The sequence below is a fragment of the Octopus bimaculoides genome, chromosome 19, assembly GCF_046866305.1.
Source record: "Octopus bimaculoides isolate indiv1 chromosome 19, ASM4686630v1, whole genome shotgun sequence".
NCBI classification, from domain to species: domain Eukaryota; kingdom Metazoa; phylum Mollusca; class Cephalopoda; order Octopoda; family Octopodidae; genus Octopus; species Octopus bimaculoides.
This window is the reverse complement of record NC_142946.1, coordinates 27,784,405-27,808,331: the sequence shown is the minus strand read 5'-3', so window position 1 is coordinate 27,808,331 and position 23,927 is coordinate 27,784,405. Positions and strand designations below refer to the sequence as shown.

The 23,927-nt window shown below is 37.1% G+C and overlaps 1 protein-coding gene across 2 annotated transcripts in view; it reads right to left on the bottom strand.

Moving 5' to 3' along the window:
* The window catches only part of LOC106870362 (uncharacterized), a 68,671-nt gene extending 50,198 nt beyond the window's left edge, over positions 1–18,473 (bottom strand). The window contains exon 1 of one of the 2 annotated variants that reach the window (XM_014916398.3): positions 17,015–18,473. In XM_014916398.3, coding sequence (XP_014771884.1) covers positions 17,015–17,137 — 123 coding nt within the window. In that variant the 5' untranslated portion in view covers positions 17,138–18,473. The remainder of the gene's footprint in view (positions 1–17,014) is intronic. The other variant, XM_052974763.2, reaches the window with a different exon arrangement.
* Between the last annotated feature and the right edge of the window lie 5,454 nt (positions 18,474–23,927).

The following is a 23,927-nucleotide window of genomic DNA, read 5'->3' as shown; positions in this document are numbered from 1 at the left end:
ATAAGGATAATAATTTACTTAATTCTTTTGATGAACGAAAAATAAAATGTAGACATAAACTACTTTATTTATATAAAAACTTTACTCTTTTACTCTTTTACTTGTTTCAGTCTTTTAACTGCGGCCATGCTGGAGCACCGCCTTTAGTCGAGCAAATCGACCCCAGGACTTATTCTTTAGAAGCCTAGTACTTATTCTATCGGTCTCTTTTGCCGAACCGCAAAGTTACGGGGACATAAACACACCAGCATCGGTTGTCAAGCGATGTCGGGGGGACAAACACAGACACACAAACACATACATACATACATATATATATATATACGACGGGCTTCTTTCAGTTTCCGTCTACCAAATCCACTCACAAGGCTTTGGTCGGCCCGAGGCTATAGTAGAAGACACTTGCCCAAGATGCCACGCAGAGGGACTGAACCCGGGACCATGTGGTTGGTAAGCAAGCTACTTACCACACAGCCACTCTTAGCTAATAATTTTTTATTTATTTTGTTTATATGGGTATGTGTATATGCATGTATATGTATATATATGAGGGTGTGTGTTTTAGTCTATATGCATTAGTATGTATGTATATTTTTAGGTGTATGTATATATGTTTACGTATGTATTTATATAGGTTTAAGTGTATATATATATGTGGGTTTTTTTTTTTTTTTAAATATATGTTTGTGTATATTGAGTGTATATTTGTATTTACATGTATGTATAAAGATATATATTTGTGAGTATAGATGTATATTTATATATATTGTGCGTGTGAGTGAGTGCGTGAGTGTAGTTTTGTTTTAGAATATTCCTTATTTATATATTTATTTGAGTGAATTTTTATTTGTGTGTATATTTTGTATATTTTTTTATATATATAGTTATGAGTATTTTTGTGTATATGTATATGTATATTTATGTATGTACTTATGTAAATGTGTATATATATGTATATATATGGGTATAAGTATATATGTGAGTGTGTGTAATTTGTCTATATAAATTAGTAGGTATATATATATATAGGTGTATATATATATATTTATGTATGTGTGTATATATATATGCATATATATGTATATATGTATATGTATATATGTATATGTATATGCATGTTTTTTCTGTATATATATGTGTATTTTTATGTGTATGTATTTATGTCTGTATATGTGTATCTATATAATATGTATATTTGAGAGCATGGGAGGATGAGTGTGTATTTATATATATTATTCTTTATTTATTATATGTGTGTATGAGTGTATTTGTTTTTATATGTATATTTTGGTAGGTACATGTGTGTATGTGTAGATATATATTTATGTATATATATATTTATGGTAGTGTGTATGTTTTGGTCTATATGTGTTATATGTATTTATATATATGTGTGTATTTATGTATATATGTGTATGTATGTTTTTATTTATGTATATGCTTTTATTAGTGTTTATGTGTATATATGTGTGTATGTTGTGTGTATATACGTATATTATTTTGTATATTCGTATGTATATATGTTTATATGTTTTTTATATATAAGTATGTATATTTGTATATGCATGTAAGTGTATATATATATGTGTGTATGTATGTATATGTGTGTGTATGTATGTATGTATATGTATATATATATGTATATATATGTATATATATATATATATATATATATATGTATATGTGTATGTATGTATGTATATATGTATGTATGTATTAGGGTATGTGTTGGGGTATCTATTTAATTATTCTAGTAGCTATATTTTGTTTTTATTGGTAGGTTAATATTTTAGTAAGTTTAAGGTTTTATATTACAATGACACTACGATTTCGATAAGACTAAATCAATAGTAGTATTTTAGTTTATTTCATAATATTATTTAATTTATGACTATTAATATCTTTATTTATTTATTATATATTAGAATTTAATATTTATTAATATGCTTTATAAGATAACTATAGTTTTTTGTTCTTTTTATGTTGTTAGTTATATAAATTTTAAATTTTTCATTCATTTATTTAAATATTATTATTTCATTCATGCTTTCGTATTCTATTCTCTATTTTAACGTTCTTTTTTAACGTAGTATTTTCGCGTGAACTCTTGCTTAAAACGCTATAGCTATTAGATAACGTCTTAGTTTTCAGTTTGAATTACGGAAAAATTTGGATAAGTACTGTTTTCACTTTGCTAAAGATTTTCTACTATTTGAAAATAATATGTATTCTTGTTTTTATACTATTCATTTGGTTCTTTATAGATTATTTTAATAGATAACTTATTTAACACTAAATTATTTAGAAGTTATAGTTTCATTTCAACATAATATTAGAACTTCGATTGGAATAGTGTTGATATATTTTCGATTATTTTTGATTAATATTATTTGATTAATTATTAATCTTTATAGTTTATAATATCGTTAAAGTTTTTTAAAATCAAAACTTTGTATATATATATAAAGTTTAACCTTTTATTCTTAATAATTTTTTCTTTCCTAATTTTTTCATTCATAATTTTTTCCATTCATAATTTTTTCATTCATATTTTTTATTATTACGTTTGTAGAAATAAATAATCTTGTATTTTTCTATTATTCAATTGATCTTTAATTATAATTAAATAAACGTCTTTAGCTTTAAATAGTATAGCTTTAACTATTACACCGGTTAAATATGTACTAATTTTATCTTCATTATTATTTTAAACTTAAACTTCGTTCAACTTGTATTTAAAACAATGATAATTTAAAACAATGATAATTTAAAACAATGATAATTTATGTAAAATGTTTTTTGTATATAATATACATGTTATTATAATGGATGAAGGGATGATTATTGAATGGTTATTATTTTGATATTATGATATTTTAAAAATAATTTTTCTATCTTTATATAATAAGTATTTCATATTAATTCATTTGGTACTTATTGTTGGTTGAGATATATATCTAATTATTGTTCTACTTACGATCTGACGAGTAGCTATATTTTTGAATAGAACTTATTTTCGATAATTTCAATTGATTTTAATCGATTTAAATTTCTTTTCTATTTGAAAATTGGTTATGAAACACGTGTAATCTTTTTATTATATTTATCTTATGATATTTACTTTACTTTATATTATACTCATTTATTGTGCTTTTAATTATTAACTTTTCTATATGTGATAGTGGATTTTCATCGATGAGTTCTTGATAATTGGTTATTTTCCCTAAAACTATATATTTTATATATACTTTATCTATAAGGCTCAATTTAATTTTAATTTTTTATAAATTGATTTTAATTGAGTTTTTTGCCTGTAATTTGGGATTTTGTCCCTAATATTATTATTATATATATATATATATATATATATATATATATATATATATATATATATATATATATATATAAGATCCTGGAAGATCTAGCTCCCAACTTTGGAATTAAAAGCTATATAAACCACTGAACTGGATAGCACTGTATATAATAACAAAGATCTATCTTCTCTATCTCGAATAAGGACCCAATACTGCAACAACTTGATTTTCAGGGGACAACTGCTGTTTAACATCCTGCCATACAAGCGCAGAGATTTGCAAACTGTAGATACAGAGACCTTCAAAAAGCATCTGGACAAATTTCAACCTGAAATCCTGGATGAACCTACATTACAGCAGGACAAAGAAGAGCAGCTCCATCCAACTCTCATCTTCACCAAAACAGTACAGAAAGGAAACCCAAACACATTGAAATGTGATGTTCCAGCATGACCCCAGCCTTTGGCAGAAACCAGTAAAAGATAAAAGATAATATCCCCCAGAATAGACTAGTCATTAGTGACTTTAGACTTCAGGTCAGAAGGATGCCAAAACATAAACCAATCTGGAAAAAGATTTGGAAGCTTAAGGACCCTTCATATGGTCAGAGATTTAGGGACATCCTAAATCAGAAATTCAGTGAAAGAGAGGAGGAGTTACAGACTTCTAACATAGAGTGCAATTGGGAATTCCTGAGGGACAGCTTGCCAAGTACCACAGACCAAATCTGTGGCTGGAGCAAAGTTCCATCCAGACCTAGGGTAACATGGTGGTGGAATGATATGGTAGACAGGATCATTAGAGCTAAGAAATAAGCCTGGAAGAATGAAGGTAGCAGGGTGCTGTATCAGATTGCCAGAAAGGATGCTAGAAGACGAGTATATCTAGCAAAGGGAGAAGCAGAAAAGAAGTTTGATATGTTCAGTGATGTGAGAACCAAAGAATTGAAGTGTTTTGGATTGGAAGACAATGTGTGAGAGAAAATCATGTCATAGGAGAGAAATGTGTCCATATGGATGATGGTGCGCTTGCATTTAATGATTCTGCAAAGAAAGAGGCTTGGAAATGCCATTATTAAAAATTGCTGAACATGGACAATGAGTAGGAGGAGGAGAGTCTGTCAAATGTTGACCCAATTGAGGGACCGGCTACCTGTATCGACAGTTCCACTGTAGATAAAGCAATTAAGGATATGAAGACAGGAAAAGCCTCTGGCCCATCAGTAATCACTGCTGAGATGCTTAAAATATCTGGCAGTGTGGGTTATGGTCTAGTCACCTGTATTGTAAATCAGGTGGTTCATGAGAGTCATACCCAATGACTGGTGTAGCAGCTCCATAGTCAACTGCTACAAAGTAAAGGTGATGCCTTAGATACAAATAATTACAGAGGTATCAAATTGTTGGATCAGATGATGAAAGTTATGGAGAGAGTCATAGCCCAACTAATTAGGGAGAGAGTTAGCTTAGATGTGATGCAGTTTGATTTTGTGCCAGGGAGAAGCACCACTGATGCTATATTTCTAGCCAAAGATAAACCTCTGTACTTAGCCATTGTTGACTTGGAGAAAGGCTTTGACAAGGTCCTCCCATCCCTTATCTGGTGGTCAATGCAGAAACTAGAGAAATACAAGTGGTTGGTGAGAGCTGTACAAGCTATGTACAGGGATGCTACCAGTAAGGTGAGGATTGGCAATGAGTATAGTGAAGAATTCAGGGTACAAGTAGGGGTTCACCAAGGATCAGTGCTCAGCCCCCTCTTATTCATCATAGGCCTCCAGGCAATAACAGAGGAATTCAAAACAGGCTATCCCTGGGAGCTCCTCTATGCTGATGAAGTTGCTCTTATAGCTGAATCACTACCTGAACTAGAGAAGAAATTCCAGGTATAGAAGCAAGGTTTAGAATCAAAGTGTCATAGAATAAATCTAGTAACAACCAAACTGAGTAAGTAGGAAGGCAGGTAAATCATGAATCCCTCCAGGTAGATGGCCCTGCTGATGCTCTGCTGGATGTGTAATGTCAGTGTGCATACACGATAGAGTGTATGAGTCCTGAGAGAAAAGTTGGATTTAAGAAGCATCAGATGTGGTGTGCAAGAGAGACGACTGCACTGGTATGGTCATGTGTTGCAAATGAATGAGGACAGCTGTGTGAAAAAGTGTCACACCCTAGCAGTTGAGGGAACCTGTGGAAGAGGTAGACCCAGGAAAACCTGGGATGAGTTGGTGAAGTATGACCTTCGAACATTGGGCCTTTCCAAGGCAATGACTAGTGACTGGGATCTTTGGAGATATGCTGTGCTTGGAAAGACCCAACAAGCCAAGTGAGATCATAGCCCATGGCCTATGCCAGTGGGTGTAACCAGCCCATTTATGAATACCCCTCATTTGTTGGACAATAAACCTTGCTTGTGAAGACCTATTGAGGCAAGTGAAATCAAAATTACTGACGTGGCCAACGACAGTATCACCTGGTTAGCATTCGTGCCAGTGGAACATTAAAAGTACATCCAAACATGGGGTGTAACCAGCCCACTTATGAGTACCCCTCATTCATTGGACAATGAACTTTTCTTGCAAAGACCTATTGAGGCAAGTGTAAACAAACCAAAATCGATGGCATGGCCGATGACAGTACCACCTGATTGGCACTCATGCCAGTGGAATGTTAACAGCACATCCAAGCGTGATCGTTGCCAGGGCCACAGATTGGCTCCTGTGTCGGTGACATGTGAAAAGCACCATTCGAGCATGATCGCTGCCAGCATCACTTTAATGGCACATGAAAAACAACATTTGAGTGTGGTCATTGCCAGAATCGCCTGACTGGCCCTCATACTGGTGGCACGTAAAAAGCACCCACTACACTCTCGGAGTAGTTGGTGTTAGGAAGGGCATCCAGCTGTAGAAACTTTACCAGACCAGATTGAGCCTGGTGCATCCTCTGGCTCACCAGTCCTCAGTCAAACTGTCCAACCCATGTCAGCATGGAAAGCAGACATTAAACAATGATGATAATGATGATGATGTTGCATTTCCACCACGACTTAAAACGGTTACACTCGAACAGAAACTCGTCCGGTAATTGCCATTTGAGTGGAAATTTTGTTTTCACTATAAAACACACATTGCTAGGTTTGTACCACACCCTTGAGACCCAACTACACTCTACCTAAAAAATATAGAAATCTCATAAGTAATATAAACGTCATAAATTCAGAGGCAGCATTAATGAATATGTTACACATTAATTTAATGTATTAAACTTATCTTTATTAATGTATATTGAATTATACATAAATATATACAAGATCTACACAGATATAAGAGTTAGAACTTGTGATCCGCCCGTGGACCTTATTCTTTTGTAAACTTTTGCTTGCCGTACTAAAAAGTTTCCCCACCCCTGAACTAGAGTATCTAAAAAAAATGTTCCATAAGAGAAGTGCTTGTGTCACTCAAAGAAACAAAAAAATCTAGTCAAAGAAGCTCGTGCAATTTCAAGACTCAAAAAGAAGACTTGTTCCTCTAGAAGAGCACTCTTTGGAAAACAACTGGAGGATACTAATGAAACTTCAAATTGTCGGTTGCTACCTGTTCCTTGGAGGTACCATCCAAGGAAGGAAAAAAAGAACGAAGGAAATTTTGAAAGAAGTTACTTTTTTATGGCAAAAGAAATTAAATTTCTCATATTTATCAATTCAAAATGTACAAGCAAAAGTAGAAAAAGTGCTGAATACCTACAATAAATGTGTAAAACGAAAATACTATAAATCGAAAGGAATTTTTGACATCACGAATGCTGTGCAGTGAGGATATATTATCTTCAAATTGAAAGCAAAGGACAGGTTGGGTATGCAACTGGAAAGGTAGCCAGTTCCAAAACTATACATCCATCATCATCATCATCATCGTCATTTAACGTCCACTTTCCATGCTAGCGTGGGTTGGACAATTTGACTGTGGACTGGTGAAACCAGATGGCTACACCAGGCTCCAATCTGATTTGGCAGAGTTTCTACAGCTGGATACCCTTCCTAATGCCAACTACTCCGAGAGTGTAGTGGGTGCTTTTACGTGCCACCGGTACGAAGGCCATCCAAAAGAAGAAAAGTGTCCTTAATGCCAACTCCAACCAGAGCAACTCCAGTGTCATTGTCAACATCTGAAGCAGAGACTGAAAATGAATACCAAGTGTCCGAAAAATCAGATGAAGAATCCACACAAACAAGGAGGAAGTATAGCAAAACTGGAACTGCAATCAAGTTAGTAATATTTTCCAAGCTACCAAACCAAAAAGTAGCAACAATTTATTGACAATTATCTCAAGATGGAATCAATGTCAAGACTCCTTCCCAATCTGGTATTTACAGATCAACTATCAACGAAGCTGTTAAACTAAAGAAGAAAATACTTCATTTAGAAAACTGGTCATTGCATTTTGATGGTAAACATATTGATGGCCAAGTATACCAAGTGCTAGTTTTAAAGAATGAACAGAGAGAAGTTACGTCAGAAGCACTCCAATTACCAAAGGGAAAATCTGGTACTGTTGTGAAAGGAATAAGAGCTGTTTTAGATGAATATAATTTACGGAACTGTGTAAAGATGATTGCCACTGATACAACGAGTGTGAACACTGGGAAAAGAAATGGCATTGTCATTGAGTTGCAAAGACTGTTTGCTCAAAAGGGTTTGAAAGAACCACAATTTATTGGTTGTCAGCATCATATCCTTGATAGAGTTCTTCGTGTTGTTATGGATAACGAACTTGGAGAAAAAAAGTCATCTCCCAATATTGAATATACATTCATTTCAGAGCTTCTAAGTAATTACAAGAAACTCCAAGCTAATTTCAACAATGATGAAGAAAAGATTACTGAATCAACAGGATGAGAAGATGACATGAAATTTCTATTTCGTTTGACCAGAGATTTTTGTTTCTTTGAAGAAACTGGAAAATTTCCTACTGTAAAGTTTCAAAAAACACCCAACTTAAGTAATGCAAGATGGAATTCTCGAGCAATACTAGCTCTTTTGGCATTTATTCTTCTACCAGAGAAAAGGGTTTTCTTTCTCAATGTTTGTCGATTCATCTCTTACAGCTGGGCAGATTTTTGGTTTACTGACCAAATGTTCAATGTACATGATTATCAGAAGTTATGTAGTAATCTGCAAGTTTATTAAAAGCATTGAACTCTGTAAAAAAACTTTTGGAGTCAAGAACCATCAAAACTCGAAATTCCCAGAACAAATCAGAGTGCAGAACAGGCAATCAAGTGCCTTCAAGATCTTTATGGTGTTTGTAAAAAGGAAGAGAAACTTCAGCTTCGATTTATTTTATCTAACAAAATATATTAATTCTTTGTTATGTTTAAACATTTGCTAACATTCAGCTCCCTTTTTCTTATACAGTTATTTAAAATGGGAATTAAACCTATAAAGTTAAAAAATGTATTGTTTTTAAGTACCCTTCAATCATTGGGCAATAAACTATGCTTGGGAAGGCCTGTTGAGGCAAGTGAAGTCGTTGTCGTGGCTGAAGACAGTACCGCCTAATTGGCACCCTTGCCTGTGACACGTAAGAAACACCATTCGAGCGTGGTCGATACCAGTGCCAGCTGACTGGCTCCCATGCTGGTGGCACGTAAAAAGTAACATTCAAGTGTGATGGATGCTAGTGCCGGCTGACTGGTCCTGTGTTGGTGGCATGTAAAGAGCACCATTTGAGCGTGGTCGTTGCCAGTGCTGCCTGACTGGCTCCCATGACGGTGGCATGTAAAATTCAAGTGTGGTCAATGCCAGTACCACCTGACTGGCCCTTGTACTGGTGGCACGTAAAAAGCACCCACTACACTCTCGGAGTGGTTGGCATTAGGAAGGGGATCCAGCTGTAGAAACTTTGCCAGATCGGATTGGAGCCTGGTGCAGCCTTCTGGCTTGCCAGCCCTCAGTCAAACTGTCCAACCCATGCCAGCATGGAAAGTGGACGTTAAACGATGATGATGATGATGCTCAAATGCTTGTAGTGGCCTCTGTCTTATATAGCCTAGTTTTGAACGTGTGCATAGAGCAATTTCAATTCAGTAATCTTAAAAATGTATAAATACATTTTTATTCTACATCTCTCTTGCGTTTACAAGGATTTAGGCAGCAGAAATACGGAAGTGTGAATCTAGTGCCACCTAGTGGTTATAGTTTTAAAAGCCCATAACTCTGAAACTATTTCGGATACTATTTATAGAAAGCTGAAATTTCAGATATACTAGTTCCGCATTGCATTGAGCCAGCACACCAAGTTTGGTAAAAACTTGAGCAGGTGTTATGAACCCCACTAGAATTTTGCGTAATTTGGGTCAAAAGTGGTGATTGATTTCTTAAGTTGGGAGAGATGTTTTTTTTCAATTAAAGCAAAATAAATGTTAGTTTCCTGACTTTTATGAAATTATCCATCAAATTACAGTATAGGGTTATTAGGTGGTGAAAAAGTCATAACCCTTATATATATATATATATATATATATATATATATATATATATATATATATATATATATGCGCATGTATGTATATAACTCTGTGCGTGTGTATGTGTCTTTCTTTGTCATCCAAAACTGCTTAACAACAGGTGTTGGCATGTTTACATTCCTGTAACTTAGCATTTTGGCCTAAGAGACTGATGAAATAAGTACTAAACTTAAAAAATATATGTCCTGGGGTGAATTTGTTCAATTAAAAACCTTACATGGCCACAGTCAAATAACTAAAACAAGTAAAAGAGATAAAAGAAATAATCTATTCTTCAAGACCAGTCTGGAAAAGAAGGATCCTTTGAATAGTCAGACATTTAGAGACATCCTAACTGAAGGAGGAATTACAGACATGTAACACAGAGAACAACTAAGAGTTTCTATGGGACAAATCTGTGGCCAGTGCTAAGTCCCAACCAGCCCCAGGGTGACACCGTGGTGGAACAATGTAGTTGACAGGGCCATTAAGAGCAAAGAAACAGAACTGGAAGGGTGGTGGTAGCAAAGAAAAATATCAGGTAGCTAGATGAGAAGCTAGGGGACAGGTATACTTAGCCAGAAGAGAAGCAGAAAGCAAGAAATTTGCCAATGTTTTGCAGCATGTTTCGGATTGCAAGACTGTGTGAGAGAAAATAATGATGCTATAGGAGAGAAATGTGTTCGCATGGAAGGTGGTTCACTTGCAGTTAGTTATTCTGCAAAGAAAAGGCTTGAAAATGCCATTATGAAAGGCTGCTGAATGTAGAGAATGCATGGGAGAAGGAGAGTCAGCCTAATGTAGACCCAACTAAGACACCAGCTATCAACAGTAGCTTCAAAGATAAAGCGATTGAGGATATGAAGACAGGGAAAGCCACCCAACCCATCAAGAATCACGGCTGAGATGTATAAAACATCTGACAGAGTGGGATATGGTCTAGTTACCCATATAATTAATCAGGTTGTCCATGAGGCAGTCATACCCAATGACTGGTGTAGCAGCAGTATAGTCAACTGCTACAAAGGAATACTTACTCAGATATCAAATTGCTGGACCAGATGATGAAAGTTAGAGAGGGTCATAGCTCAATTAATTAGGAAGAGAGTTATTCTAGATGAGATGCAGTTTGGTTTTGTACCAGGGAGAAGCACTGCTGGTGCTATATTCCTGGTAAGGCAGCTGCAGGAGAAGTAATTAGGCAAAAATAAACCTCTGTACTTGGCTTTTGTTGACATGGAGAAAGCTTTTGACAGGGTCCCCTGCTCCCTTATCTGCTGATCAATATGGAAGCTAGGGATAGCTGAGTGGTTGGTAAGAGCTGTATAAGCTATGTACAGTAATGCTGTTAGTAAGGTAAAGGTTGGCATAAAGTATAGCAATGAATTCAGCATACATGTAGGGATTCACCAGGGATTGGTTCTTAGCCCCCTCTTGTTCATCATAGTCCTCCAGACCATAACAGAGGAAAGATGGGCTGCCCTTGAAAGCTCCTCTATGCCGATAACCTAGTTCTTATAGCTGAATCACTACCAGAACTAGAAGAAATTTCAGGTGTGGAAGCAAGGTCTAAAATCAAAGTGCCTTAGAGTTAATTTAACAAGTAGGAAAAGAGACATATCTGTTGTGCATGGGAAATGAAAAGAGGTTCACCTATCTTCCTCTCTTGTCTGCAGCCATCTAGTAGTAGTCACTTTGGCGATCCTTTACTACCCCATCACCTAAGCAGCTGCTATCTCACCAACCCGAGAGTGAATTTCCGTGACGTCCATTCTCAATGCCTCAGCCGGCCAAAAGAGGACGACACCTGTCCTGTCCCCCACCGCACTTCCCTTTGTAAGCCTAGTACTTTTGCCGAACCACTAAGCTACGGGGACGTAAACACACCAGCATCGGTTGTCAAGCGATGTTGGGGGGGACAAACACAGACATATACACACACACATACATACATATATATATATATACATATATACGACAGGCTTCTTTCAGTTTCCGTCTACCAAATCCACTCACAAGTCTTTGGTCGTCCCGAGGCTATAGTAGAAGACACTTGCCCAAGGTGCCACGCAGTGGGACTGAACTCGGAACCATGTGGTTCGTAAGCAAGCTACTTACCACACAGCCTCTCCTACGCCTATATATTGATTTTTGTTATGGAATCCCACGTTTTTGGTTATGGATATCCGATTCTGAAAAAAAAATCGCATTTTCAAAATTTCAATCGCCACCACTCTTCAATTTTCACTTTTTCTGGAAATTTTCTTTTTGCGAAATACATAGAAAAATATGAAGATTACGATTCTGAAAAAAATGTGTTTGTAAAATTTTAATTTTTCAACAAAAAAAAAAAAAATATATATATATATATATGTACACCTCAGGCCTTCAAGCAGGCTAGCCACATGCTAGAAATAACAGCCAAATATCACAAAACTGCGATAACATAATGTAATCAATCTACTCACCTTTCTGCAAAGATTTCTTTTAGAGTAATTTCCCGCAGTAATATGACAAAGTAATTCATTTGAAATAGACAAAACAACCATTCATTTTCACTCTTATACAGTGGGAAGGCAGGGGGGGATTTGGGGGTCAGAGTTTTTCGTAAAAAATTTGAAATTAAAATTTGTGTTTATTTTTTCCATATTCTTAATCTCCATATTTTTCCACATAGATTGATTGAAAAAAAAAGTTCGAAAAATGTTAAAAAAAAACCCTACTTTAATTTCACATGAATTACTTAGTCATATTACTGCAGGAAATTACTCTGAAAGAAATCTTTGTAGAAAGGTGAGTAGATTGATTACATATTTCTTTCATTATGTTATCGCAGTTTTGTGAGATTTAACTGTTATTTCTTGCATGTGGATAGCCTGCTTGAAGGCCTGAGTATATATATTCTTTTTTTTTTTTTGTTAAAAAATTGAAATTTTACAAACAATTTTTTTTCAGAATCGTAATCTTCGTATTTTCGTATGTATTTTGCAAAAGAAATTTCAGGAAAAAGTGAAAAATGAAAGGGGTGGGGATTGAAATTTTGGAAATGCGATTTTTGAAATCTTTTTTTTTTTTCGAAATCGGATCCTCCATAACCAAAAACGTGGGATTCCGTAAAAAAAAAAAAAATCAATATATATCCATTTTACCGAAAGTTATGACGGAAAAATCGGATCTTGTGATTTTTCCGAAAGTCCCCTCTGCACCCTCCAGGGTCGTCAGCGCGCATTTGCTTCTTCATATTCGTTTTCTACCTACTTGTTAACACCCACCAGGCTGGCTTATTATTTTTTTTTGTTCCCGAGTGAAGATCTTTATATTGACCCAGATTTCTGACCCCCGCCCCGACTTTGGATGATCATAACTTTCAGAAAAATGGATATTTTTAATGAAATTTGCTACGAATATGTGTTATATCATGTAGATTCAGAATATACAAAACTTTGGTGGGGAGTGTTTTAGGAGGGGGTGGGGCGGGGAATTTCGGAAAATTATGGATATTTTTTAATGAAATTCTCTACAAATATACCTCGGACTATGTAGATTACGTGAACAGGAATTTTGGGGGGAAACAATTGGGGGTGTTTCGGAACAAGTCGTCCATATTTGTTTCATTTTCTGTTTTGTGCGTTCGTGCATCCGTAGATTTCTACTGACGCAACAAACGGACAGTGAAAGCAAATGAAACCATCACCAGAAAACTCTTTATGCTAAAAATAATAGTTACAGGTCTGGTACGGATCTTGCCGTTCAAAGGGTAAAGATCTAAAATAAATAATATACACGCACAGTTAAATATAGAAGTGTAAAGTATAATTTGTTACATAATCTCTATAGTAAACATGATACTGAATGGAATAATTACCCGTTTGAACTTTTTTAATTACATATATATGTGCGTGTGGAGTGGTGATGGTAGAAATCTACGGATGCACAAACACACAAACGGAGAAAATGAAACAAATATAGACGACTTGTTCCGAAATACCGTCGAGTGGGGAACTGTCCTCAAAAATAACTCCCAGTTGTTTTCCCCCAAAATTCCTATGTTCTCAGAATCTACATAGACCGAGGTATATTTGTAGAGAATTTCGTTAAAAAATATCCATTTTCTTGAAAGTTAAGACGAATTGAAGTGGACGCCGGTGAATTTTCCGAAATTCCCCACTTAAAACACTTCCCTCACAAGTTTTGTATATTCGAAATCTACATAGTATAACACATATTCGTGGGAGGTAGGCAGAAATCTGTAGTCATGCCATCAAATTTTTATAAATTTTTTAAATAACGTGAGATTCATCACCGAAATCGGTAATATTTTCTTTGGATAATTTTTTAAATCATTTTTATTAAATTCGTTCTTAAATTGAAATGTCTGAGATTTACTTCCGTGCTATTTCCACCTACCGTTGACTGAACACTATTCAATTTTTTTTTCTCCGTGTTTTTCTCCTTGTCTCCGTATTCTTTCTGTTGAAGAGCGTAGCTCGAAACGTCAAAGACTTTCCGTATTCCCGAGCGTCATACTAATATATACTTTTGTTATTTACACCACCTGTCCTCGTCTGTTGTTATTTTTTGTATATTCTCCCATATATATATATATATATATATACACACACACACACACACACACACTTTGAATAATTTATGATTCTATTATCAAAAAGAAAGGAATTTTAAAAGGAGATATGGAAAATAATTTATCCTCCCAGTACAACAAAGGATGAATGTACTGTAGCTGGATCTGTTCAGGTCTGCCATAATTTGGTTAATGTTTACATTTATGTTGGAAACGAATATGAAAAAAAAAAATGCGCGCAAAGCAATGGGAGGGTGGGAAGTGGACTTCGGAAAATTCACAAAATCCGAGCTTTTCCCTCATAACTTTTAGGAAAATGGTTTTTTTTTTTCAATGAAATTTTATATAAATACTTTCGAAACGGCATACATTATGACTATAAAGTAATTTGTGGGGAAAATCTTGAGTTGGGGAGCGGACTTTCGGAAAATTCCCAAGATCTGAATTTTTCTTCGTTATATTCCGAAATCACATTGAACTTTCTACAGATACCCTAGCGGGCGATCTTACGGTACGAGTCCTAAATATCGGCCTTTTCCGTAAAAAGTGTCTTCGGCGATCTTTACCAAAGATCGGCCTTTTCCGTAACACCGGCACGATCTTCACTAAGGTGTTAGGGTTTTAGGGTTATGGTTAGGGACGGAATTCCCTCAGCCTAAGCCTAACTCTAAACCCTTTAAAACAAATCGCGCTCTCTGTATGTCTTTCGCTTTTATGACGTCGTTTTCCTGTTTCTCTCCAACACTTTTTACGGAAAAGGCCGGTCTTAGGTAAAGATCGCAGAAGACACTTTTTACGGAAAAGACCGATATTTAGGACTCGTACCGTAAGATCGCCCCCTAGCGTAGTACTACCACACTACGTAGTGTTTCTTTCTACCCACTTTCAATAATTTTTAGTGTTTTGGCTTCAATTTTGTTTCATTTTCAATTATTTTTGCGCTTTTAAAAATCTTCGTCGTTATTTTCATTCACTCGTTATTACTTTCTATCTCTCTCAGTCTCTCTCTCTCTCTCTCTCTCTCTCTCTCTCTCTCTATATATATATATATATATATATATATATATATATATATATATATATATATATATATATATATATATGTATGTATATATATATAGATATATATATATATAGAGAGAGATTATATATACATATATGTATATATACACACATATATACGCATATATATATATATATACCGGAGTAAGCACATGCAATGTGCAACAAGGTGGAAAAAAGAGTACTCAAATACCAGAGGTAGAGTAATATGCTTTATTTAAAAGCAGCAGAAATATAACAAAAAAACCGTTACTCTGAGTTTCACGTTCCCGTTCATCGGACAGTTCCCGTTCATCTGTCCGATGAACGGGAACGTGAAACTCAGAGTAACGGTTTTTTTGTTATATTTCTGCTGCTTTTAAATAAAGTATATATATATATATATATATATATATATATATATATATATATATACATACACACACACATATATATACATACACACACACACATATATATATATACTCGGTCATAATGTCTTACGTTTAAGATGATTCCCATGCATTCCCTGAAGAGAAGGTTACAATTTTAACATCACAGATCCCTATGGATCACATAGGTTGTAATCCTTTGAAACATATGTAGGAATAAAGTATGCAATTATAACATGCGTTTCCTCCATTCCTTAAATTTATATATATATAGTTATGAGGGAAAAACTTGGACCTTGTGAATTTTCCGAAGTCCTCTCCTTTGGAAAAGATTTTCCCCATAAATTACTTTATAATCGTAATGTATGCCGTTTGAAAGGTATTTCTATAAAATTTCATTGAAAAATCCCTCTTTTCCTAAAAGTTATGAGGGAAAAACTTGAATCTTGTGAATTTTCCGAAGTCCTCTCCCACCCTCCCGTTGCTTGCGCGCATTTTTTTTTTTTTCCATATTCGTTTCCTACACATTGTTTTACACCCATTCCAGTATTTTTGTGGGGATTTTCATTTCCGGGTCAAGATGTAAACATTAACCAAATTGACTTTTTTTATCATTGGGGATAAAAGTTCGCCAGTGGTAGAAAATAACTGCTATAAAGCAGCTGGCATGAGACCCATAAGTGAGGAAAGTGCATACTTTATGACAACCAGCATCAAGTTTATTCGTTAGAAGTAGCCGTCAATAAGTGTAATCCTTTGTAAATCTTCTTAAGCACAAGATAAACAAACACACCAGAATTTGAAATATGCTTACAAAAGTTCACGAAAGTAGTCAACCTGAACTGACTCACTTTATCTATAATAAAACTAAACCCAAATCTCACGGTCGCTGTACAAATTGAAACTTGTTAAAACTTTATTTTTGCCATTCATGCTACGAGTTTGTTTTGAACTTCAGTACTTTTGAAAACAACAGAAGGTGAAATACATGAACGAATCTTTGATATTTAAAAATGATACAAGAGTACGTTTGTGTTAACTAGTATAAGAATTAAAATATAGTAAGCAACGAAAGATCTACATGTTTATCATTATCTTTTGAAGTTAAAGTTCGCATGATAGACGTTTGAAATATTTACGAAACGTTCTAAATTTTTATTCAAGATAAGGCTACTTACCATATAACTTGGATACGGAAGATTCAGAGGATCAGATGTTGGCGGTTTTACTTGAAAATAACTCTCATCTGATGATTCTGATCCTTCCCCTTCGACAACATTTCTTTCAACAAAAGAGTCCATCAATGTAGCTGCTTTGAAGTGTTCGCTTGAGATGTATGAAATAGTTTTCAACTTGAAATAAACACGCCTCTGATTTACAGCATAGAAAAACAATGCTTTAAAGCGATCAAGACAAAAACAAACATTCGTGAGTAAACTACAATTCAATAGGTAAAGATAGATAATTAATTTAAGTGTTATTTTCGTATTTTAATTCATAGAGTTGCTTCCCTTGAATTTTCCAATTTTAGACATTTTTCTTAATTCACGTAGAAAAATACGGAGAATACGAACCTGGAAAAAAATTTTTTTTAACGTTTCCTAAAAAACATCCTGTGGTGTTATGAGATAGACTGTGTTGTAGGGAATGACCGGAAGTGAGGGAGTACGCTTGTCCTGTCGGAAGTGGGGCCTGTGGGTCCCACCGAAAGGGTCATGGTGGGCATGCGGGGTCGGCGATGGACAGCATATGAGAGTAGACATGTTAGAGAGTACGGGGGAAGAAAGACAGAGCATGTGGACATTGTCACCGAACCTTCCAGATCGAGACAGCACGTGCGGGTTGTGAGCAACCTTATCAGATCGGCAGGTAATACTACGGCAATTCTCTCTTTGCTTCCGTCTTCTTTCACATTACCAGCTATTTCGACTCAAAACAAAAAAAATGATGGGTATGGTCTGTGTTTTGAACGAGACGGTTAGGCCATTTTGTAGTGAGGGAGATGTCGCCACTTGGTTGCAAAAAATTAAGCCAATGGCAAGACTCCACAGTATAGATGACCTAGCAAGTTTCATACTGTTGTACCTTGATGGATCGGCATTGGCACTATACCTGGAAATGGAGGAGAAGGACCAGTTAAGCCCACAAACAATAGAAGTCCAGCTGATGGAGGCTTTTACAGAAGGACCACTTATGGCATATGGTCGACTGGGGAAAGCGAAGTGGATGGGCGAACAGGTCGATGTGTTTGCCAACGAAATCAGGAGACTTGCAGGATACAGGGATGACGCGTTAGAACAAACAGTTAAATTAGCATTTGTGACAGGATTTCTTGACCACATATCGATCGAACTGCAAAAGCTGCTGAATGTTCATTCCATGGTGATGGGAGAGGTAATATCTCGGGCCAGAGTCATCGTCCCATGCTGCAGGATAACATCTTTAGCAGTGACTGCAACAATGAGAAGGGGTCAAACAAAGAGCGGCGGAGACGGGTTGAACAAGGAACATGAGCGACCCTTTAAAGGGCAATGTTTTCAGTGTCAGGGTTCGCACATGGTGAGAAATTGCAAGGAACCCAGGCCTGGAGTAATTTGCTATCGATGCAAACAAACAGGCCACATCGCTAGTGAATGTGTTCGGGGAAATGGTCTAAGGGAGACTACTGTGCCGGTAGTTATCCTGACGTAAGAATAGAGGCACGTATACAGTCATTGCCAGTAATAGATGTCGTGATGAACAGAAAGGTGTCACGAGCCTAATGACTCTGGAGATGGTAGAAGACTGGTGTGGAGTGAGTAGTGTAAGGGCTGTTGACAGTACGGAAGTTGAATGTAGAGGAAGTAGCGATGTGGAGATGGTCGTACGAGGAACGAGATTGAGGTTGCTTGCGATCGTGATCGACCGCGTGGTGGATGGAGTCGATGTGGCGATAGGAATGGATGCCATTGTCTATTTGGGAGGTATCACGGTCAATGAAGCCAGTGTAACGTTCAGTGATGTGGGGGCGCTATGCGCTGTGAGTCCACGACAGGAGAGTGGTGAGAGCTGCGAAGAAAAATATGCTGCACACACAAGGATTTTCGGTAGGCTGCTATCAGCATACTCTGAAAGGGGATGCCAGAAGCGAGTTCAAGGGAGTGGTGGATCAAGGAAAGCATTCTGATCCCTTGGAAGGAGGAAGTGGAGTGCTACCACTGATGGCAGTGGTGCAGCCGACAAAGCATAAAGTCAGGTTAGTCTTAGATTTCCAAGAGCTGAATAACCATGTATTGTGCGATACAGGTGGCGAAGCCATGGAGATTTGCAGCAAAACCTTGAGAGAGTGAAGGCAGATGACGGGGGCCTCCACAATCATCAGTTTGAAGTCGGGGATCTTTCTGATTTGCCAGACACCATTTTTTATTTAGTGTGTTTTCTACCGAAACACTTTAAAACTTCATATACTTGTATATTTTGTCTTACAGAACAGAGAAAAATTTTTATATTCGAAGTTATTTCATGTTAAACGTTGTCGTATTTCGGTAATTTCAACCAATCACTGACGTCTATTGAGGTGTAAACAATTACTGCTGTGGATTGTCAACAACATGTTGTGGCGGAATAATGGGATCTTTTCCCTTGAATGAAATTAGTGTCGTTATTTGTCAACAACAACTATCAGCTGTACTGTTATTTATGACATCGTTCGTGCGTTTATACTGGTTTTAGCTTTAGGGTTTTAGGGTTAGGGTCCGGGTTTTAGAGTTAGGGTTAGGGTTATGAGTATTTTTGCCAAATTTGGTGAAAAATTTGTGGCGGTGTATTGAACAGATTTTCCCAAAATTTGGCAAAAATACTCATACCCTAACTCTAAAACTCGAACTCTAACCCTAAAACTAAAACCAGTACAAACGCACGAACGATGTCATAAATAACAGTACCACTGATAGTTGTTGTTGACAAACAACGGCACTAATTTTATTCAAGGGAAAAGATCCCATTACACCGCCACATGTTGTTGACAATCCACAGCAGTAATTGTTTTCATCTCAATAGACGTCAGTGATTGGTTGAAATTACCGAAATACAATTTTAACATGAAATGACTTTAAAAATATAAACTTTTCTCAACAACACTAAGAGTAAAAGATGTTTTATATGACACGTTCTACCAGTGTCCCAAGTTTGAAAGTGTTTCGTTAGAAAAAAAAATGGTGTCCACCAAATCAGAAAGATCCACTCGGCATACCTGCAGCTGCATGTGGCTGAGAGACTGTGGAAATATCAGCTGGTAAGGTACCAGGGTCGGATATACTGCCTGACCAGGTTGAGATTCGGGCTAAATTCAGCACTGAAGATTATGGCATTGATTTTCAAAACCATCCTGGGAAAGGTGGACAAAGTGAAAAGAGCCACCAATTCCTATATTGATGACACCCTAGTGGAGAGCATAGTGTCAGCAAAGGAAGTCATAAGCCACCTGAAGAATTTGGGGCTAACTGCCAAACCGCTGGAGGTGATGGAAGGAGGAGCTAAACTGGGATTCAAGCTACGGAGAGACAAGGCCGGCGTGTTGGTGTTTCGGAGAGGGAATGAGATCCCAGAACTGGACTCCAAGACAAGTAGGTGAGAACTGTTTTCTGTGTGTGGGAAGCTGCTGGGACACTACCTGATTGCAGGATCACTCTGGACGGCATGAAGCTTCATCAAGAGGTGAGCTGAAGGAGTAAGGTGGAATGACAACATGGGTGAGAAGATAACTGCCATGATGCAAGAAGTCTTGGAGAGTGACAGCAGAGGACCCAGTAACAGGAAACTGATATGTGCCCAAATTGAAGAATGTGATTGTGTGGTGTGATGCCAGCAACATAGCAACAGGAATTGTCCTGGAAATTGGAAGTGTTGTAGTGGAGGATGCGGCCTGGCTCCAGGAGAAGGACAACTGTAACCACATCAACATGACGGAGCTGGATGCCATGTTGAAGGGGATTGAACCTGGCCCTGAGGTGGGGGGGTGCGTACCATCGAGATCCAGACCGATTCGGCCACTGTACTTAAATGGGTGGGATCAGTGGTCACTGGCAAGCGGAGGGTCCAAACCAGGGGGAGGGTGCAGAGATGCTGATAAGATGCTGTTTGGGAATCCTGGGCGAGCTAACTGCCGAGTTTGACCTGAGGCTGAGTGTGGTTTTTGTGCCCTCTGAAAGGAATAGAGCGGACGTCCTGACCAGAGTAAAAAATGCCTGGTTGCAGGTGCTGGAGGATCTGGAGCAAGGAGTGGCTGCAGTGTGTCGACTGAGTGACTCAGAGCTGAGGAGACTGCATACCATGCATCACATGGGGGTGGACAGGACCCTGTTCCTAGCCAGGAATGTTGACTCTGACATGACCAGGCAGAGAGTAGTTGGGAGCTGTGACAGGTGCCAGTCCATTGACCCTGTTCCGGGTGTGCATGAGACAAGAAGCATTCCAGTGGAACACAACTGGAAACGACTGGCAGTGGACGTGATGCACTACTGGCAGGGGACATACCTCTCGATGGTTGACTGCAGACCGGAGCAGTTGGCCATATGGAGGGAGATGAAGACGGGCATCACAAAGGAAATCACAAGACTACTAAATGAGATATTCCTAGAATGAGGCCCCGTGGCTGAGATGAATTTTGCTCAGAGGTGCTGGGGAAAATACTCGACAAGTGGTATGTTAGCCATTTCTTCAGGGCGACATACTGGCCAAGTGGCAATGGAGTTGTGGAGAGGCATTATTGCACCATCAAGACCATAGCAGAGAGGGGCCACATCTCACCAGTCGAGGCCATTTTTTGGTATAATATGTCGCCCAGGTTGGGACAGTTTGAGGAGTTAGTGTCACACAGGGCAATATTCAAGTACAAGTGGAGACATCCATGTACCACATCACTGTAACCCACAGAAGAGAAAGAGCATGCCTTTGTGCAGGTTGGGGAAGATGTCTGGGTTAAACATCCAAATGCATGATGCACATCACAGTGGGGAAAGGAGACAATAACCAATGTAAATTCAAGGAACAATGTGTCTATAGATGGCATGTCATGTCATGTTTTTGGATGTGCGCAGGATCATCACTGTGACAGAGGATGGAGCCAACAGTAATGGACAAGAGGACAAAGCCAGCAGCAACATGCCAGGAACTGAGGCCAGTCCTGAAGTCCCACAGTGGTTGAAGAGACAGCAGGGCCCGCCTCACTGGTTGACTGATTACAAGACAAGTTAAGGTGTGTGGTCAGGGTTGAGGAGAGGGTGTGGGAAAGTTGGTTAAATGATCTTCAGATCAGGCGGGGCATGCGGTGTTATGAGCCAGGCTGTGTTGTAGGGAAGGACCAGAAGTGAGAGAGTATGCATGTCCTGTCGGAAGTGGGGCCTGTGGGTCCCACCTGAAGTGCCATGGTGGGCATGCGGGGTTGGTGAGGCATGAGCAGCGAGTTGGTGATGGACAGTGTATGAGAGTAGATGTGTTAGATGGTATGGCGGCAGACAGAACACATGGATGTTGTGAGCGATCCTACCAGATTGACAGGTAAGATTACCACAATTCTCTCTTTGCTTCCGTCTTTTCCTCCTTCACATCACATGTCCTATTTCCATATCCTTACCTCTCCGTTTTCAAAATGCTAAAAACTCCTCTCCTGAAACAGCAGACAAAAATATATCAAACTGTCACCTTTATTTTCTTCACTTTATATGACCCTTTATTTTCTTCTTTTTTAAAGATAAACAACATAATCACCTGCAAAAAAAAAAACAATGGTTTCATGTGTTTTATATATTTTGTACAATTTCTGGAAATTGGAGTTGAGTTGTAATTTTGCAAATACACACAGCAAATGAAGATTGCCGAAGGTTTTTTTTTATGCCAAGCCACATAATATTTCTGTTGTGTTTATATAGAAATAGCAAATAATTTGGGTGTAACTACAGATACCGACTTTTTTCCTTCATATTTTTCAGGAAGATGAATATCTTGTGGGAGTGTTGTACAAAAAAGTTTTCATAACATTTTTTCATAAAAAGATGTCCCCCAACATTTCGAAGGCTGTGGTAAAATTTAAAAAATGTGGAAAACCCCTGTAGAAACAGAGTAGTTCCAACTTATTTGGTCTTCCTGATCCAAAACTCCTCTCCCCACACCTCCAGAAAAAATTTGTCTCCAAAATTTCTTTATAATCATAATCTATGCTGTTTGAAAGATATTCATATAAAATGTCATTAAAAGATATCCTTTCTCCTGAAGGTTATGAGGGAAAAAAATCAGATCATGTGAATTTTCCAAAACTCCTCTCTTCACCCCTCGGAAAAATTCTTTCCCATAAATTCCTATATACTCTGAATCCACAGCATCTTAGCGATATTTGTTGAAAATTTCGTTAAAAAGTATCCATTTTTCTGGAAGTTATTTTGCTGTACTTTTTGAAAAAATTAATAGTTCTAATAATAAGCTCTTCTCTTCCACCTCTTTCTTTTCTTTTTGTCTCCTCAATTCTGTCTTCAATCCTTTCTCTTCATTTGAGTCATCATATCTGTCTTTCATGCTTCTTCTCTCTTCTTCCTCCTTCTTTTTCTTTTCTCTTCTTCATTCCATCATTCACCTCCTTCCATCTTTCCTCTTTGAATAGCTCATTATCCTTCTTCCTGGACCTACCTTTGTTTTTCACACCAGATTTGCACTGCTAGCTCTGAATTGTATCTACTCACTTTTCTCTTCACTCTCCATTCCATTATACTCTCCTTTCATTCTTAGTCCCATTAAATGCTTCCACTTGTGCTTCTAAAAGATATGATATAGCTAATCTTCATTTGTTAACAAAAGGGGATTGAAGTGGTGGTATTCCCCTCCCCCACTTTAAAAATAAGATTTATTTGCTAATGAGATGAGCATTTCAAAAAGTGCAACATAATGCCAATTGAATTTTTTATATTTTTTCAATTCTAGTTTAATTTTTGAAGGCTCAACATTTTATTAAACCTTTTTTCTGTAAAACAACATTTTTTAAAGAAAAATTTGAAGTATGAACAATTTGTTGAACCCTTTTTCTGTAAAACAGGAAATCTTTTCCATTTAAGTTTCTTGTTT